This window comes from Canis lupus, chromosome 11 (assembly GCF_003254725.2).
Source record: "Canis lupus dingo isolate Sandy chromosome 11, ASM325472v2, whole genome shotgun sequence".
In the NCBI taxonomy this organism is placed as follows: Eukaryota; Metazoa; Chordata; class Mammalia; order Carnivora; family Canidae; genus Canis; species Canis lupus.
In genome coordinates, this window is record NC_064253.1 from 5,535,611 (window position 1) to 5,550,356 (window position 14,746).

The 14,746-nt window shown below is 42.1% G+C and overlaps 1 protein-coding gene across 1 annotated transcript in view; it reads right to left on the minus strand.

The window, feature by feature from the left end:
* LOC112659658 (uncharacterized) overlaps positions 1-12,990 on the minus strand; it is a 43,716-nt gene extending 30,726 nt beyond the window's left edge. Inside the window, exons 1-3 of the mRNA XM_049091885.1 lie at positions 12,497-12,990; positions 7,216-7,461; positions 2,670-2,903 (exon numbers count right to left, since the gene is read on the minus strand). Coding sequence (XP_048947842.1) covers positions 2,670-2,903; positions 7,216-7,461; positions 12,497-12,694 — 678 coding nt within the window. The 5' untranslated portion in view covers positions 12,695-12,990. The remainder of the gene's footprint in view (positions 1-2,669; positions 2,904-7,215; positions 7,462-12,496) is intronic.
* Between the last annotated feature and the right edge of the window lie 1,756 nt (positions 12,991-14,746).

Genomic DNA, 14,746 nt, shown 5'->3' on the forward strand with positions numbered 1-14,746 from the left:
CCTTTGCTCCTCCCCTCCTGCTCATGCTCACTCTCTCTTTCAAATCCATAAAATCTTTAAAAAAAATGTTCATCACTTTGTGACAGTCTAGGTGCTAGCACAGCAGAAGAGACACACACTGCAGTGTCCTCATATAATGGACAGATACACAGTAAGAGAAAACCACCTTCAATCGAGCTATACTGAAAACCACCACAGCCATGAGCATCAACAGGGATGACTTAGCAAAACAGTCAAAGGAAAATACATGTACTATTCTAATTATTAAATAGGATCTAATACTCTATTAAGCTTCATTAAAGGGACCCTGGGTGGCTCAGTTGGTTAAGCATCTGCCTTTGGCTCAGGTCATGATCTGAGGGTCCTGGGATGGAGCCCCAAATCAGGCTCAGCAGGGAGCTGGCTTCTCCCCTCCCTCTGCCACTCCCCCCTGCTTATGCTCTCTCTTTCACCATCTCTCTCAAATAAATAAAATCTTAAAAAAAAAAAAAGAACTTTACTGAAGTTTACTTTTGCCTGATATTTTTCTTAGACTATCTTTCAGGAGCATAAACTTCAGGACTATTCAAAGTGTGGTCTACAAGGCCATACTGAACTGTTACTGGTTGAAGAAGAGATAAGCACAAAAAGAGAACAGAAATATGCCTAGAAAGTAGGCAGTTAAAAGGCTAATAGTAATTTAATAGTGCCAAAATATTCAAGCATGTGATTTTGTATTTACAAGGATCAGCTTGTGATGGTTTGGAAGTTTTTTTTAAAAAGTGGTTTCAGGGGCGCCTGGGTGGTGTAGTCACTTAAGTGCCTGACTCTTGGTTTTGGGTCAGGTCCTGATCTCAAGGTCATAGGGTGGGAGCCCCTCATCCGGCTCCTCACTCAGCACAGAATATGCTAAAGTTTCTCTCTCCCTCTCCCTCTGCCCTGCCCCCCTTCATGCTCTCTCTCAAATAAGTAATCTTTTATTTTTTTTTAAAGTATGTAACAGATTTCTTTTTTATTTACAATCATGTTCATTCCCTGCTACACTGTGGCATCTGAAATTAGTAAGCATGACCTTGAATCTGTTTTGCTCTTATATGCAGAAGTGTATATGCTTTTTGAAGACTGCTAGAGACAGCTTAGCATTAAGAGTTAACTTTCAGTCCATAGTGATAAATGACTAGAAATACTATCTAATCAGCATTCTACGTACCACTTATCAGAATCTCTACAATATGCCAGTCTTGTTCAGCACTCATCACTCTTGGGTGGGGGAGGGAGGCATGGCAAAAAGCAGCTGTAGTTTTTTTTTTTTTTTACCAGCAGAAAAGCTTTAAACACCTATACAGTTTTGCATTTGTCTTGTATTCTCTTCTGAATACCTGAACAAAAATCTTATTTCAGTCAGCTCAGTCTACGCAAATTATAAAATACAAACACAGTCTAAACCCTATAGTGTATGGAATATGCACTGTTTAATATTCATTAAATGCAGTACAATTGATGAAGATTATCAAATAAGAAACACATGGCATTCTAAAGTTTTAAATCATTTTAGGGTGGCTAACCAGATTGTACAAACTACATGAGCAAGACAACAAATGAAAACCAAAAAACCAAAACAAAATTAAAGAAAGAAAGAAAGAAAGAAAGAAAGAAAAAGAAAGAAAGAAAAAAAAAAAAAAAACAAAGACACTTCTCAGTGCATCACAGTCATCAGGACAAAATATATGGCACTTTTACGATACAAATACTACAAGTATTAATTTAAGCCAGGAATGACTCAGACATTGAGGCCACATTAGGGCATGAATCAGCCAATCAAAATGTTAAAATTAAACAGATCTTTTTTCTTTGTAAAAGTACTGAAAATGTAGTATGTGCAGATAACTTACTAAAACTTTTCTCATTTCATCTGCCTCCCCCTGTAGAATCTTGTGTTATTCTGGAATTGTTCTACCTCTTTTAACAGTCTGATTTTTAAGGCCTGTCATAAACTGTTATGCTATTGAAACATACTATTTTCCCTGTGGTAAGAATGTCTTCATGAAAAAAAAAAAGAACATATCTGCTTATAAATCATAGAACAAACACAAAAAAAACAAAAATCTGACATTTTCCAAGCTAACAAGAAATAAATTATACCATGATGCATCAATTTAAAATTATATCAATATTAATTAACATTTCCATGGTGGCTCCCCCCACCCCCAAATTAAACAGTGCAGAATAGGGCCTGGGCTTACAGTTAATCACATTTGGTTTTCGGAAAAACAAAACTTTACTATAAACAATTAAAAGGCAATTTTCTTCCTCCACAACACACAGACATTGAATTGAAGGTTTTTAAAATATCCACTACCTATAAGACAAGTACTGTTAAATGGCTAAAAGGAATCAAAATACCAAAGTTTAGTGTGCGAAGAGTAGATACAAACAACCAAGAAAAGATCATTGGTGCTGACTATTTAACATGAATAGCCCAAAATAAGTTCTGAAGTTTTTCTACCTTTACAAATAAAAAAAAGGTGTCCTTTCCACAGTTTGGGGATATGCACTGTACATCCCCCCCCAACAAGTGTATGAGTAAGGTTTAAAAATGTTGCCAATGTTAAGTTCTTCAGTACCTAAAATTAATTAGAGGACAGCAATAGTATGGTGGCAATGGTGCATCAATTCTCAAAACGTAGTTAGGATCCAACACGAGTTGTGGTGGTTCTTTTATCTGAGAAAAAGCTTTTCAGGAGAAATACCTGCCCTATGCTAACCACCAGGAGAATGAGTGCTTCTCCTACTGACCAGTAGGCCACTCTGGTATTTAGATCTTCTGCTCGACTTCGGCCCTGAGCTTCTCTCAAACGGAAATGAGTCTGATAGTCGATGACAGACTTTAGAGCTTCGTGAATGGAGACACAGGCAGATTCCATCTAAAAAGAAATGGTTCCAGTTAGTATGTCCAATTGATCTTTCAATTTGACCTCAATGCCTCCTCTGAGTGGCACACACTACTCAGCCGGCACTTGCTCATTTACTCATGTATGCCTGTGGTCCTGGCAATGCCACACTCCTGTTCGGCCCCACTGGGATGACTTGCCCCCCAACTTGGGAAGCCATAGCTGCAGCACCTGTAAGGTCCTAACTAGATGGATGAAACGCTAAGCTAACAGTTGCAGAAACATTTTCTAGTTAAGGTTGGCGGTTACAGAGTTTCAAGTTCAGGTTCCTCAACCAGGAAAAATTAGGAGGAAGACAATGGCAGGTCAGTAAATTTGATGGATAAGAAGAATACAAACCAAAGCCCAAATACCTACAAAAATAAACCAAGTAGGACACCAAAACAAGATTGAATTAGGCAAAGTTAACTATTTTAAAAGTACTTGGGTCTGAACATGATAGGTCAGAGCATCAATGTCTTTCATGTTTTAATTTACCAATTTGCTAAATAAGTCTCCCCTCTCCTGCCATCAACCAAACCAACAGAACTACTGTCAATAGGATGGAAGTTTCAGTTTCAATGCGTCATCAGTCTGAGCCTTCACCAGGTGGCACCTTACCTTTTTACACACTGATCACACGATCTGCTTTCAGAAAGGTTAAGTGTCTAAACTTTTTTTTCTATATACATCAGAGTTTATTATTTTTCTACTGCTGAAAAAATCCTAGTGATGAAATATATACTTTATCATTAAATTATACTTATTCTCCATCACAAACCATGTGTTAAGAATTTTTAAAATAATCTAAGTGTTTTTTTCCTTATCATTAAGAAAGGAACTATTGACATATTTGTGTATGGCCATACAAAGGAAAAACATTTTTATGACACAGGACAGTGATGAGGGCCACTGAGGGTGGAAAGCAGGGGAGAAAGATGGTCAACATAACTACTTTCCTGTATTCTGAAAATTCTCCAGGAAATGAAGTTTATCTTAGCAAATCTTCCAATGTTCCTTTCTGCTTCTCTCTCTCCTTTTGGATGCCAAAACTCATTAAGCCAACTCAGTCACTATAAGACCTCTACGTCACAAAGTTATTTGGACCCATTTCTCCTAAAGTGCTTATGACTTTTACAACTTTTTTCCTCTTTTTACTAATAAATCCACAGAATCTCTCAAAAGATTCTGGGAATATTTTTTTCCTTAATTTTAGTGAAGGAATATAAACACTAGAAAAGAATTCAAGCATTTAATAAAGTTCTACCAAAGTAAGTACGAAAGCAATCATTTATAAAAATATTCCATTAAAATACATCTAGAAAGTGAGAATTATGTGGTCCATAAACTGCATGGATCTGTTAGAACACTCACGTTTTTGCTGTTCTTCCTTTTGTTTAGGTCCCTATGAAGCAAAGATTAACAAAACTGTGCCATAATGAATGATTTCTAATTTGTTGTAGAAGGCTACAGAGGTGCTTCTGGCAGATCTCTACTTTCTATGCATTCTTAAAGTGGTATGCATGCTAACCCTGGAAGTATGCATAAAAGCAAGGACACAAATTCTGAATGTTTAACAATTCCCTGAAGCCCAACATGGAGTAAGGGTTAAGATGTGCTGGATGAAAGAAAATGATAGAAATTAAGGGACTAATTGCATGGATGTATATGATTTTTGAGATAGAAAATGTAGGCAGGGGGTACCTGGGTGGCTCAGTGGTTGAGTGTCTGCCATTGGTTCAGGGTATGATCTTGGGGTTCTGGGATTGAGTCCCACATCGGGCTCCCTGTAGGAAGGCTGCTTCTCCCTCTGCCTGTGTCTCTGCCTCTCCCTCTCTCTGTGTCTCTCATGAATAAAGAAATAAAATCTTTAAAAAGAAAAGAAAATGTAGGGAAAAAGGGAAACTCTAGGTGGCAATGTCCAGAAGAGCACGGTACAATGAGGGGTCATGTCAGTAATTAACGGATGGCTAACCTTGTTTCACCAACATGTATTTTCCTATTTTCCTCCCTGTTGCAATTAACTTAAGGCAGCTCTCTGGTGTGTTACCATTTCAGTAATACTCTTATACTTTATAATTATTTCTGAAAGGCAACACTATATAAACCCAGTAGCATTATCAACATATAAAATAAAAAATATTTAAAGTTTTCAATATAATGTTCAAATTTCCCCAAATATTTCAAAAGTTATTTCCAAATCAGAATCCAAACAACTTTGACACAATCATTTGGTTGATGTGTCTTTTAAGTCTCTTTGAATCTTTAGGTTCTCTTCCTGCTTATTCCCTTCCCATCTGTTGAAGAAATCGGGTCCTTTGTCCTGCTGCATTTCCACTTCCTAGATTTTCCTGACTGTATCTTCATGGTGTTCCTCCATCTTATGTTTTTCTTATCCACTTCTAGTTGGAGCAAGAGACTTGAAGGAATTCAGATGTAGTGCTCTGGGTAGGAACACCTCCTGGGCAATGTTGCATACTTCGATAATGCATATTATCAGAAGATACACAATGCCCCATTCTCTCTCCATCTGGAACAGTCATTAGATTTAGGTGATATTGGTCTGATCCAGTCACTGTAAATCTCCTCCTCAGCCTTTCACCTAGGGTTTTAGCAGTGACCAGTTATCACAGTCTACCCTAGATCCATTATTTTATTAATAGGTGAAAAATGGTGATTTACAACTCTATACGTTTTCTGCATTTACCAGCTGGTAATTTTCTCTACTTTAAGGTGTGAACAGCTGCTTTGTAAGTATCGCTACCACAGCGACTTATTAGCTAAGGAGAAAAATAAGCCTAAAGTAAAGAAATGTGATATTAATAAAGGAGATTAACAGATACTAACTGCTGTATTACCACTCATTCCTTTTACCTATTAAGGTTTTTTAGGGTAAGCTACCTTCTTATACCATTAAAACTCACAAAGGTTAAGTTATAATCAAGGGTCCCAATGAAAAATCTTTTTACAAAGCAAAGTGCCATTCATACAGGATGCTAACATAAGAGAACATTTCTGAAAGTAAGAGCAAGTGAATACATCCTGCTAATGCTCACAGTAGGTCTATGAATTAAGGCTCTTACATATTATTAAAAACTGCCTCTATCACCACATGACTTTGCCAACAGACTAACTAGAACCCAGGAACAATGTAATACCTAATTTAAGGTTCTAACAAAAGGGGATTAAAAGTAATTCCTCTGAATATTGAGTATCTTTTAGATACAATCTAAGCTCAGACTATATTAAAACTGAAAATAGCCGTTTTTATCACCTGAGCAGCATCTGTTCATTGACTTCGAACTTCTTTCCTTATCTTTTTGTCATTAAGGTCTTCCTCAAAATAAAATCCAATCTACCTTTACCTTAATTATTTTTTTAAAGATCTATCTATCCATCCATCCATCTATCTATCTATCTATCTATCTATCTATCTATCATCTATTTATTTATTTATTTAGAGGATTTAGAGGGGAAGGGCAGAGGGAGAGAGAGTCCTTAAGCAGACATCCCGCCTGGCATGCAGCCTGATGCAGGGCTCTATCCCAAGACCTGAGATTACAACCTGAGCCGAAATCAAGAGCTAACCACCCCAACCAACCGAGCCACCCGGTGCCCTTTAACTATTTGTTAGATGACTTCCTTCTAATCATTAGTATTTTACTTTAAGTTACATCAAACATTATTCTAATAGCAGCGTGAATTAACACTAAATCCTGGTTTAACACTACCCTGTGGCATATTTATTTATCATTAAAGGCATTATTTTGTTTCCAGTTATAGCAACCTGCCAGGTTATGAATTCACATTCCTCCATGAACTAAAAACAAATGTTTCAGAATGCCGGAGCACTATCCAGTCTTCCTCAACTTCCTTTCCCATTGAAGTGATCCTCCTATTTTAAGGCTTATTTTCTTCAAACTGAAAAGTTCATAAACTCTTTTAACGATTGTCTTTTTTTTTTTTAGAGATTTTATTTATTTATTCATGAGAGATAGAGAGAGACAGACAGACAGGCAGAGGGAGAAGCAGGCTCCCTGCAGGGGAGGCCTGATGTGGGCCTCGATCCTGGAGTCCAGGATCATACCCTGGGCCAAAGGCAGGCACTTAACTGCTGAGTCCAGCAGTGGATCCAAACATGCCCTAAATTCTCTGTGAAATGCTTTTAATCTACTGTAAGAATTAAGATAGATCTTAAAAATTGTGTAAAAGTCTCAAAATTCTGTGTTCATCAATAGTGAATGCACATTAATTTATGCTTTCCCCCTCTTCAACCACACTGCTATATAGCTGACTTTTTATTTACCTGGGTAAGAGCGCTGACTCGGTTCTCGCTAGGAAACAAAGGTGGGTCTTCTCCAACTTGAAAATCAAAATACACGGTTTTGTGTGTGAAAGTAGAAAATTCATTGCTAAAACAAAATTTGTATGTCCCATTTTTGGAGGCTGTGAAGGTAAAGCTATCATACTGTTTCTTCATCTCTTTATACAACACATTACCATCGGGATCTTCTAATCGGCAGTCTACATCATAGTGACCGCCAGTAATCACCTATAAAGAGAGAGAGGAAAAAGGAAGATATCACTGCAAGTAACAAGTTTGAGAGAGTAACCAAATTTCCTCTTAAAATAACAATAAGGCTATGGGCAACAGACTTTCCTATCACACAGGCAATTTTACATTTTTTAATTTCCAGCAGTGGATGGAATGTAAGAGGCACATGTCCGTTTAACTAAAGCTTTATAGAAACTGAACAAATTTCCTCATGACAGGAAGGAGGGAACTAGCTAATCAGCCAGATGACTGTTCTAATTAAGGGAGGTGTCTTACATCAATTGCTTTGCCCAATGACCCTACAAGAGAGGGTTTTCACCCTCCATTTCACAAACTGAGAAACAGAGTTAAGATAAGCAACCTCCCCAAGACTGCTCATCTAGCAAAAGGCGGAGGCAGAACCTGAATTCCAAAGTCATACTCATGACCCTTAAGCTCATCGTCTAGAGTATTTTCCCTCCCCAAATGTTCTCTCCTAGTTTCCTATCAGCACCATCCAAGTACACACGCACAGTGCGGTGAAGTGGTGAATTAGGTCAGTCCTTGGCTTAACACCCCAAGCATGTTTCTATCAGAGAACTTTAACTCATTTGATTGCCAAATTACAGTCAGATTTGTTTCTTCAGTGATGCTATAGGTCAGTTACATGGAATGTGACACATATTTTGTTTTGAACTACATTATGAACTGAACAGACTTGTGGGCTAGTCTAAGAGTATTACCATTATTTTAAGCTTGTTTCCCTGAGAAACATCAAGGACTAAACCATATTGTTTGTATACTTGTGATTAAAGCAAAAACAAAACCAGACAAAACAAAAGCAAACACATCTTCTGCTTATCTGGAGAGCTTGTGTTTTCGGGCAAGCACGTTTGAAAGGAAAGCCAGGCGATAAATGAAATGTTCTCAAGAGGATTCTAGAGCTGTTTTTCAAGCGCTTATGCTTAATCACTTACAATTTATAGGCCACTTGGGTTGCACAGAAGAAGCAGAGGGAGATCTCTCCTGAGGTAGCAGGGACAGGTGCAGTAGTCAGGGAGAAAAGTGGGGAGAGGGAGGGAGGGACAGGTAGGAAAGGAAAAGGCACAGGGTGAAAAGCTGGGAAAGATGTAAGGAAAAGACTCGTGGTTCAGAGGGTTCCCAACCACTCCGAGATGGGGGAAGGCCACAAGTTTGTACTTTCAGGCTTGAACTCTTTCCATTAGCATAGTATTGACATTCTAGGTCCATAGAACAGGGATCAAACTGCACTTCAAAGGACTGGCTGCTAATGTGACCTTTTGTCACTTAGGAGACAGGATGAACAACTGTACTATGTCACCAGATCACCTTGATAATTAAATGAAATATAATTATGTACTTAGGAAGCTACAAAAATATGTAAATATTAACATATGGATATAATGTTTCGACATAAAATGTGTCTTAACAATTGGGCATTTACCACTTCTCCAAATGTCAACAACCTTTCCTCTGGGTGAAGATCATGACTTCATTTTTATATACCCAAGTGTTCACGCTTGGCTGCTGTACTCTGAATAATCAAATATGTACACATACTGAACAGGACCAGAACTGATCACCATGTCACTTTTCCTCCATCAACCTTTAAAACAAATCATCTTGTTTCAGATAAAAATGAGAAGCCTTCATAATCTGTCTGGTCACGTAAATTAGAGACCAGGAATCATCCTGAACTAAGTGTCCGTAACTGTCCAGCTCTCACATTGACATTACCACCTCTCTCAAATTCAGCCATCTCTTCCATTCCTAATCCACAGTCTAGACAAGACTAAAGCCACAGCTTCCTAAAAGGTTTTCCCACAACCTGATCTCTCTTCTCTCTAACCCAGGGGTTCTCAGCCTCAGCTAACATAAGGCTGGATAATTCTTTGTGGTAAGGGGCTGTATTGCCCTGTGCATTGCAGCACATTCAGCAGCCTTTTGGGTTTCCATCCTCTGGATGTCAGTAGTGCCACCTCTCCTCACGTGTCTGGGGGAGGAGGGGCAACCTCTCCACCTCCCCATCCCCTTAAAACCTTTCACAATTCCTGTGGCCTACAGAAAAATCCAAACCTGTTAACAATGCTGTACCACTCCTCTGCACCTCCTTCAAGGGAGCCTCACCTCTCTTACTCTGTGTTCCAAAAATAGCAGACTGCCAGAAGTTCTCTGAACCAGTCTTTGTTTTACACCTGCACGAACAGCAGCAGGCTAAACAGGTCTTGTCTGCTACAGAATCAGGACCCAAAATGACAATGCTTACAAATCTACAGCTTGTTACAGGAAAAGAATATAAACTATCAGAATCGAAAGCTGTCTTACAGAAAGAGGTTGGGAGGTTAGGAGTGGGTTCTTCTGTGCTCCCTCTGTGAAGATTGGAGATTGAGCCAGACACAGATTCTCAGACTGTGAACTACCCAAGTGTGCAAGAAACATCTTGCAACTAGCAAGTCCCAAATTGAGGCTTGGCTGGGTTTTTTCTATCTGGCTGGTCACATAGATGTATTCCTGCTATATAACCAGTCTCAACAGCACTGGGGGGGGGGGGGGGGGGGCAGGCAGGGTGTCACCAAGGCCAGGTGTAAATCATCAATATCACTATTACCAATTAACAATGCTGACAAACCTCTAAAGCCCCTGGACCCACAGTTACAAAGCGGCACTATTACTGTATTTCAGTGTGGGCTCAAGCTGTTTTCAGGAACTGAGTCTCATAAACATCATCTACTTGCCTACGCTGCCCTTTCCCCTATGCCATCTTGTAGAAATATGCCTATTTCTCCTAGACAAAGCTCAAACATGAGCTCAGCCACCTTTCCCTTGACGATCCCTCCCTGTTTGGCCAGCACTGTACCCAGCCTGCACTGTCGCTGTTGCATTGAACACTGCATGTGTGTTCATGGAAGCTCCCAGAGGGCAAGTTCAGTTGCTCCCACGGCAACATCTCTATGATGTGGTACATATAATAAAGGAATTAAGAATTTACTCTGGGACTGCATACTGATTCTGCTACTTGCTAAGTTTTGTGGCCTTGGGTTTAAAGCTTTCAAAGCCTCAGCTTCATAAGTAAAACAGAAGTACTACATCTATTTCCTATATCGAGTTGTCCTGAGAATTAAGTAACATACCTGAAATACTTAGCATACTGTCTGCTACGTAACAGATGCTATTTTTTTTTTAGCCCAGAATAGAAGTGGTAGTATTCTCAGCACCAAGCACAGTGTCTGATGCTGACACTTGAAATACACTCATATTTTTATATTACAATTCCTATTCTCTTCTTTTCTGTCCATGGCTCCAGTCCGTGAAGTTAAACAAACTGAAGGGTGATCTGTAGCCTCCCTCTCTTTACTACCAATAGCCAAATCATCATGAGGTCCTGTTGATTTCACTTACTAACTTCTCTCCAATCCCTTTACTTTTTTCTTAAAGATTTATTTATATATTATTTATTTATTTAATGCATGTATGTATGTATGTATAATTGATTGACTGATGATGCACAGAGAGAGGCAGAGACACAGGCATAGGGAGAAGCAGACTCCCTGCAAGGAGCTTGATTCAGGACTCGATTCCAGGACCCTAGGATCACATGAGCCCAAGGTAGATGCTCAACCACTGAGCCACCCAGGCATCCCCCCTTCACATTCTCCTTCCTCACAGCTACCACGCTAGAAGCCTGGACAACTACAGTAGTCTCCTCATCAGTCTTCTACAGCTACTCTAACACACACTCTACTTGCACAAGTTAATATCCATACAGCTACCAAAAGTACCTGGATCTCAGCACTGCACTGCTTACAACCCTTTGACGGCTTTCCTATGCTCTTACGAAAAACCAAAATTCTTAACTAGGCCAGCATGGCACATGGTCTGGCCCCTGACCTCCCTCCCTCTGACTCCTTATTCCCAACTATACTGGATTTCGATGGTCCTCAAATACCCAGTCACTCCTGCAATGGGTATTCCCGCACTCCCCATACCAAAGCATTAACCACTGATCCTTTATAATTCAGCTTAAAATCACTTCCTAAAGGAAGCCCTCATTGATCTCAAAGATCAGACTGCTTCTCCCTATTTTCTGCTCTTAAAGCACAGTTTCAATGAATGAGCAGGTACAACTAAAAGGGTACAATGGGTGGGGAATCAAGGATGGCAGTGACCCAAACCACTCAAACCACTTTTGTATCATCAGCACCTACCACTCAACAGCTGCTCTGCTATGTTAAGTCAGCTACCGAGAAAGATGGAAATAAAGAGTGTTTCACACACGTAAGAAACTACATTCCATTAAAGTGTGTTTTCTGGGACGCCTGGGTGGCTCAGTGGTTGAGCGACTGCCTTTGGCTCAGGTTGTGATTCCAGGGTCCTTCCCACGGGAAGCCTGCTTCTATCTCTCATGAGTAAATAAATAAATAAAAATCTTGAAAGAAAGAAGGAAAGAAAGAAAATTTGTTTTCTATAAAATCCCCCAAACGAAAAGGGGCCTCTCATTTATCACAGCTCTTCGTTCTACACCTTTGGCAGGTGGTCATTCAACCTCGAGGGGAGCTCTTCCTGTGACAGGGACAGAATCAACCAAAGTCCTAATAGCATCAATGGAGAAAGTGAAAAGCAGTGGAATGGGGTATTGGCAGTACTTCCGATCTGATCAGAGCGGAGGTGTGGAATCAGTGGGAGGAACGGCCGGGACACTGAGCACCAGAGAACAGAACTTTTGTTAAAAGGAGAGTCTGGTAAGGAGAAAGTTCAACAGGCGTTAAAGTGAAGGGCATTCGAGCGTGGAAGGAAGAAGTCACAGCGACACGAAGCATTTCTGGCATTCACGTATTTTCCTATCTGGTCTAAAATGGCTCTCGCCCCACGTTTAGAACAGGAAAGGCAAACGCCCCACATCAGCTCGCTAGAGGGGATTCCGGGCTCAGCCAAAGAACGGAAAAACCTAGACAGGAGGGAGTCAGCCAGCGGGCGGCGGCCCGGACCCTGGAGCCGCGCCCTGGGGGCCCCGCGCTGGCAGAGCACGGAGTACCTGGAACTCGAGGGTGCACTTGGTGCCCTGCGTGATGTCCTCGTAGAAGCACTGCTTGGCGTTGTCCGGCAGCTCGAAGGTGATCTCTGAGGCGCCGCCGGGCCCCGGCAGCAGCAGCAGCAGCAGCAGCGCGAGCAGCCTGCAGCCCCAACGGCCCGCGGCGGCCGCCCAGCGCTGCGCGGACCCCGGCCCCGGCATCCCGAGGCGACGGCGGCGGCCTCAACGGAGCTGCGGGGAGGCGCGGGGTCGGGTCTGCGCGGACTCCCGCGCGCGGCAGGCCTCGGCCCCGGGAGGCCCGCGAAGACGCACGGCAGAGCCGCTCCGAGCCTCGGAGGGATTCGGGACGCGGGGGCGAGCCGCTGGGCGCCGGCGAGCGGTGCGAAGGGACCAGGGCCCGGCGCCACGAACGACCTACGGGGCAGAGGTAAGGCCGGCAGGGTTCGGGCGGAAAAGGCCTGAGACGGCCGGAAGTGGGGCGAAAGCCTGGGGAGAGGGGGCGGGGCCTGAGGCACCTGCTCCAGCAACCCGGATGTGCTCTCCCCCGGCCGCGGGGAGAGGCGTTGCAGTGTGTACGTGGAAGCTCGCGAGACGTCCGCTCGGCTCGCGTCGGCGCCGGAGGCGGGGGCGGGGGCGGGGGCGGGGGCGGGGCCGGAGCGAAGGGCGGGGCCTGCCGGGGTAGAGGCGGGGCGTGCTGCGCCGCAGGTGCGGCTCCGAGAGAGCATCACCCAGGGAGCGGCGGCGAGCGCGTCCCGCCCCAGGGGGCTAGTGACCGGTTGCAGGGCGCTTTGTTGTTGAGAGCTGACAGCTTTCTCATAAATAACAGCAAATATTTGGGGTGAGCAGTTTAACCATGAGTTTGAATTCTGGGACCGCTACAATTACAGGAATTTTAATCCCTGCTGTGCAATTCGCTGGCTGTGTGACCTCTCAGCTTCACTTTTGCATCTGTAAAATGATAATACTACGTAACCCAGAGGGTTATTACAAGGCTTCAGGACTTGCAAAAAGTACCTTACTTTTTTGATAGAGTAGGCACTAAGTCAGCTTTTTTTAAAGAAAAATAAACATCATTTGAGCCCTCCTTATCATCAGGCACTGTGCTAAGCGTATTACGCAAGTCTTTTGATCCTTCACTAGTCAGGTATTATCACACCTACTTTACCTATGAGGAAACCGAAGATCCAAAAAGTAGAGGTCATTGCCTGTGATCACACACTGGTTTTTGTCGGACTGCTTTAAAAAATAGTAGGCCAAAAAATAGGTTAAAAAAAAAAAGGTAATACTAATAGTAACTAAGAGGTGTTGATTTCTTAAATTATACATTTTCAGGGATCCCTGGGTGGCTCAGCGGTTTAGAGCCTGCCTTTGGCCCAGGGCATGATCCTGGAGACCAGGGATCCAGTCCCACATCAGGCTCCCTGCATGGAGCCTGCTTCTCCCTCTGCCTGTGTCTCTGCCTCTCTCTCTGTCTCTCAGGAATAAATAAATAAAATCTTTAAAAAATTATACATTTTCTTGTGCATATAAAGACAAATTAGGTATCATTCCATTTTTTAATTAATGATTATGATGAGCTCGTGCACTTGAAGATGATCAGCAGAGGGCTTTATGAGAAGTAAATAGAGGGAGTTGGGTAGGAAACAGAGAAGTGAAGGAGGTGGGTGTAGAGGCAGGGTGGGGGTGAGGGGGTGTTGGTAAGGAGGAGATGCAGGACCTGTGGTGGCCAAAGCCTCCACAGTAGGGAAAGGAGCCCTGAGAAGGTAAGATTTGGAGGTGATTGCACCTTTCTGATAACTGGGCCAGAAACAGAAGCAATATTTGTGTCTGTGGAGGAAGGAAGAATGAATTTCAAAGTAGGAAACATGGGTTCTGTTTTCTAACTATTGACTTTGGCCAAGTACCCAACCGGATGGGTAACATTTTTAAAGTGTAACAATACCAGATGTGTAGAGCCACAAGATCCTTCATACACTGCTAGTAGACTCGTAAAGTGATACAAACCACAAACGGTGTGGCATAATAAAGCAGGAGGTATATACATATGCCTGGAAATTCTACTTTGCATACATTTTAAAGTGTATACTTTAGAGCAGTGCTTCTCAGAATGTGCCCCCAAAGACCCACCCACGGGAGTCTCTGAAACCCCCTGAGGGTCTGAAATGATCTGTGTTGAGGCTTTTCTTCATCATACATCTCAACCAAAACAACAGATAATGGATTGAATGTAAAAGCAGATGAGCACCTAGTTCC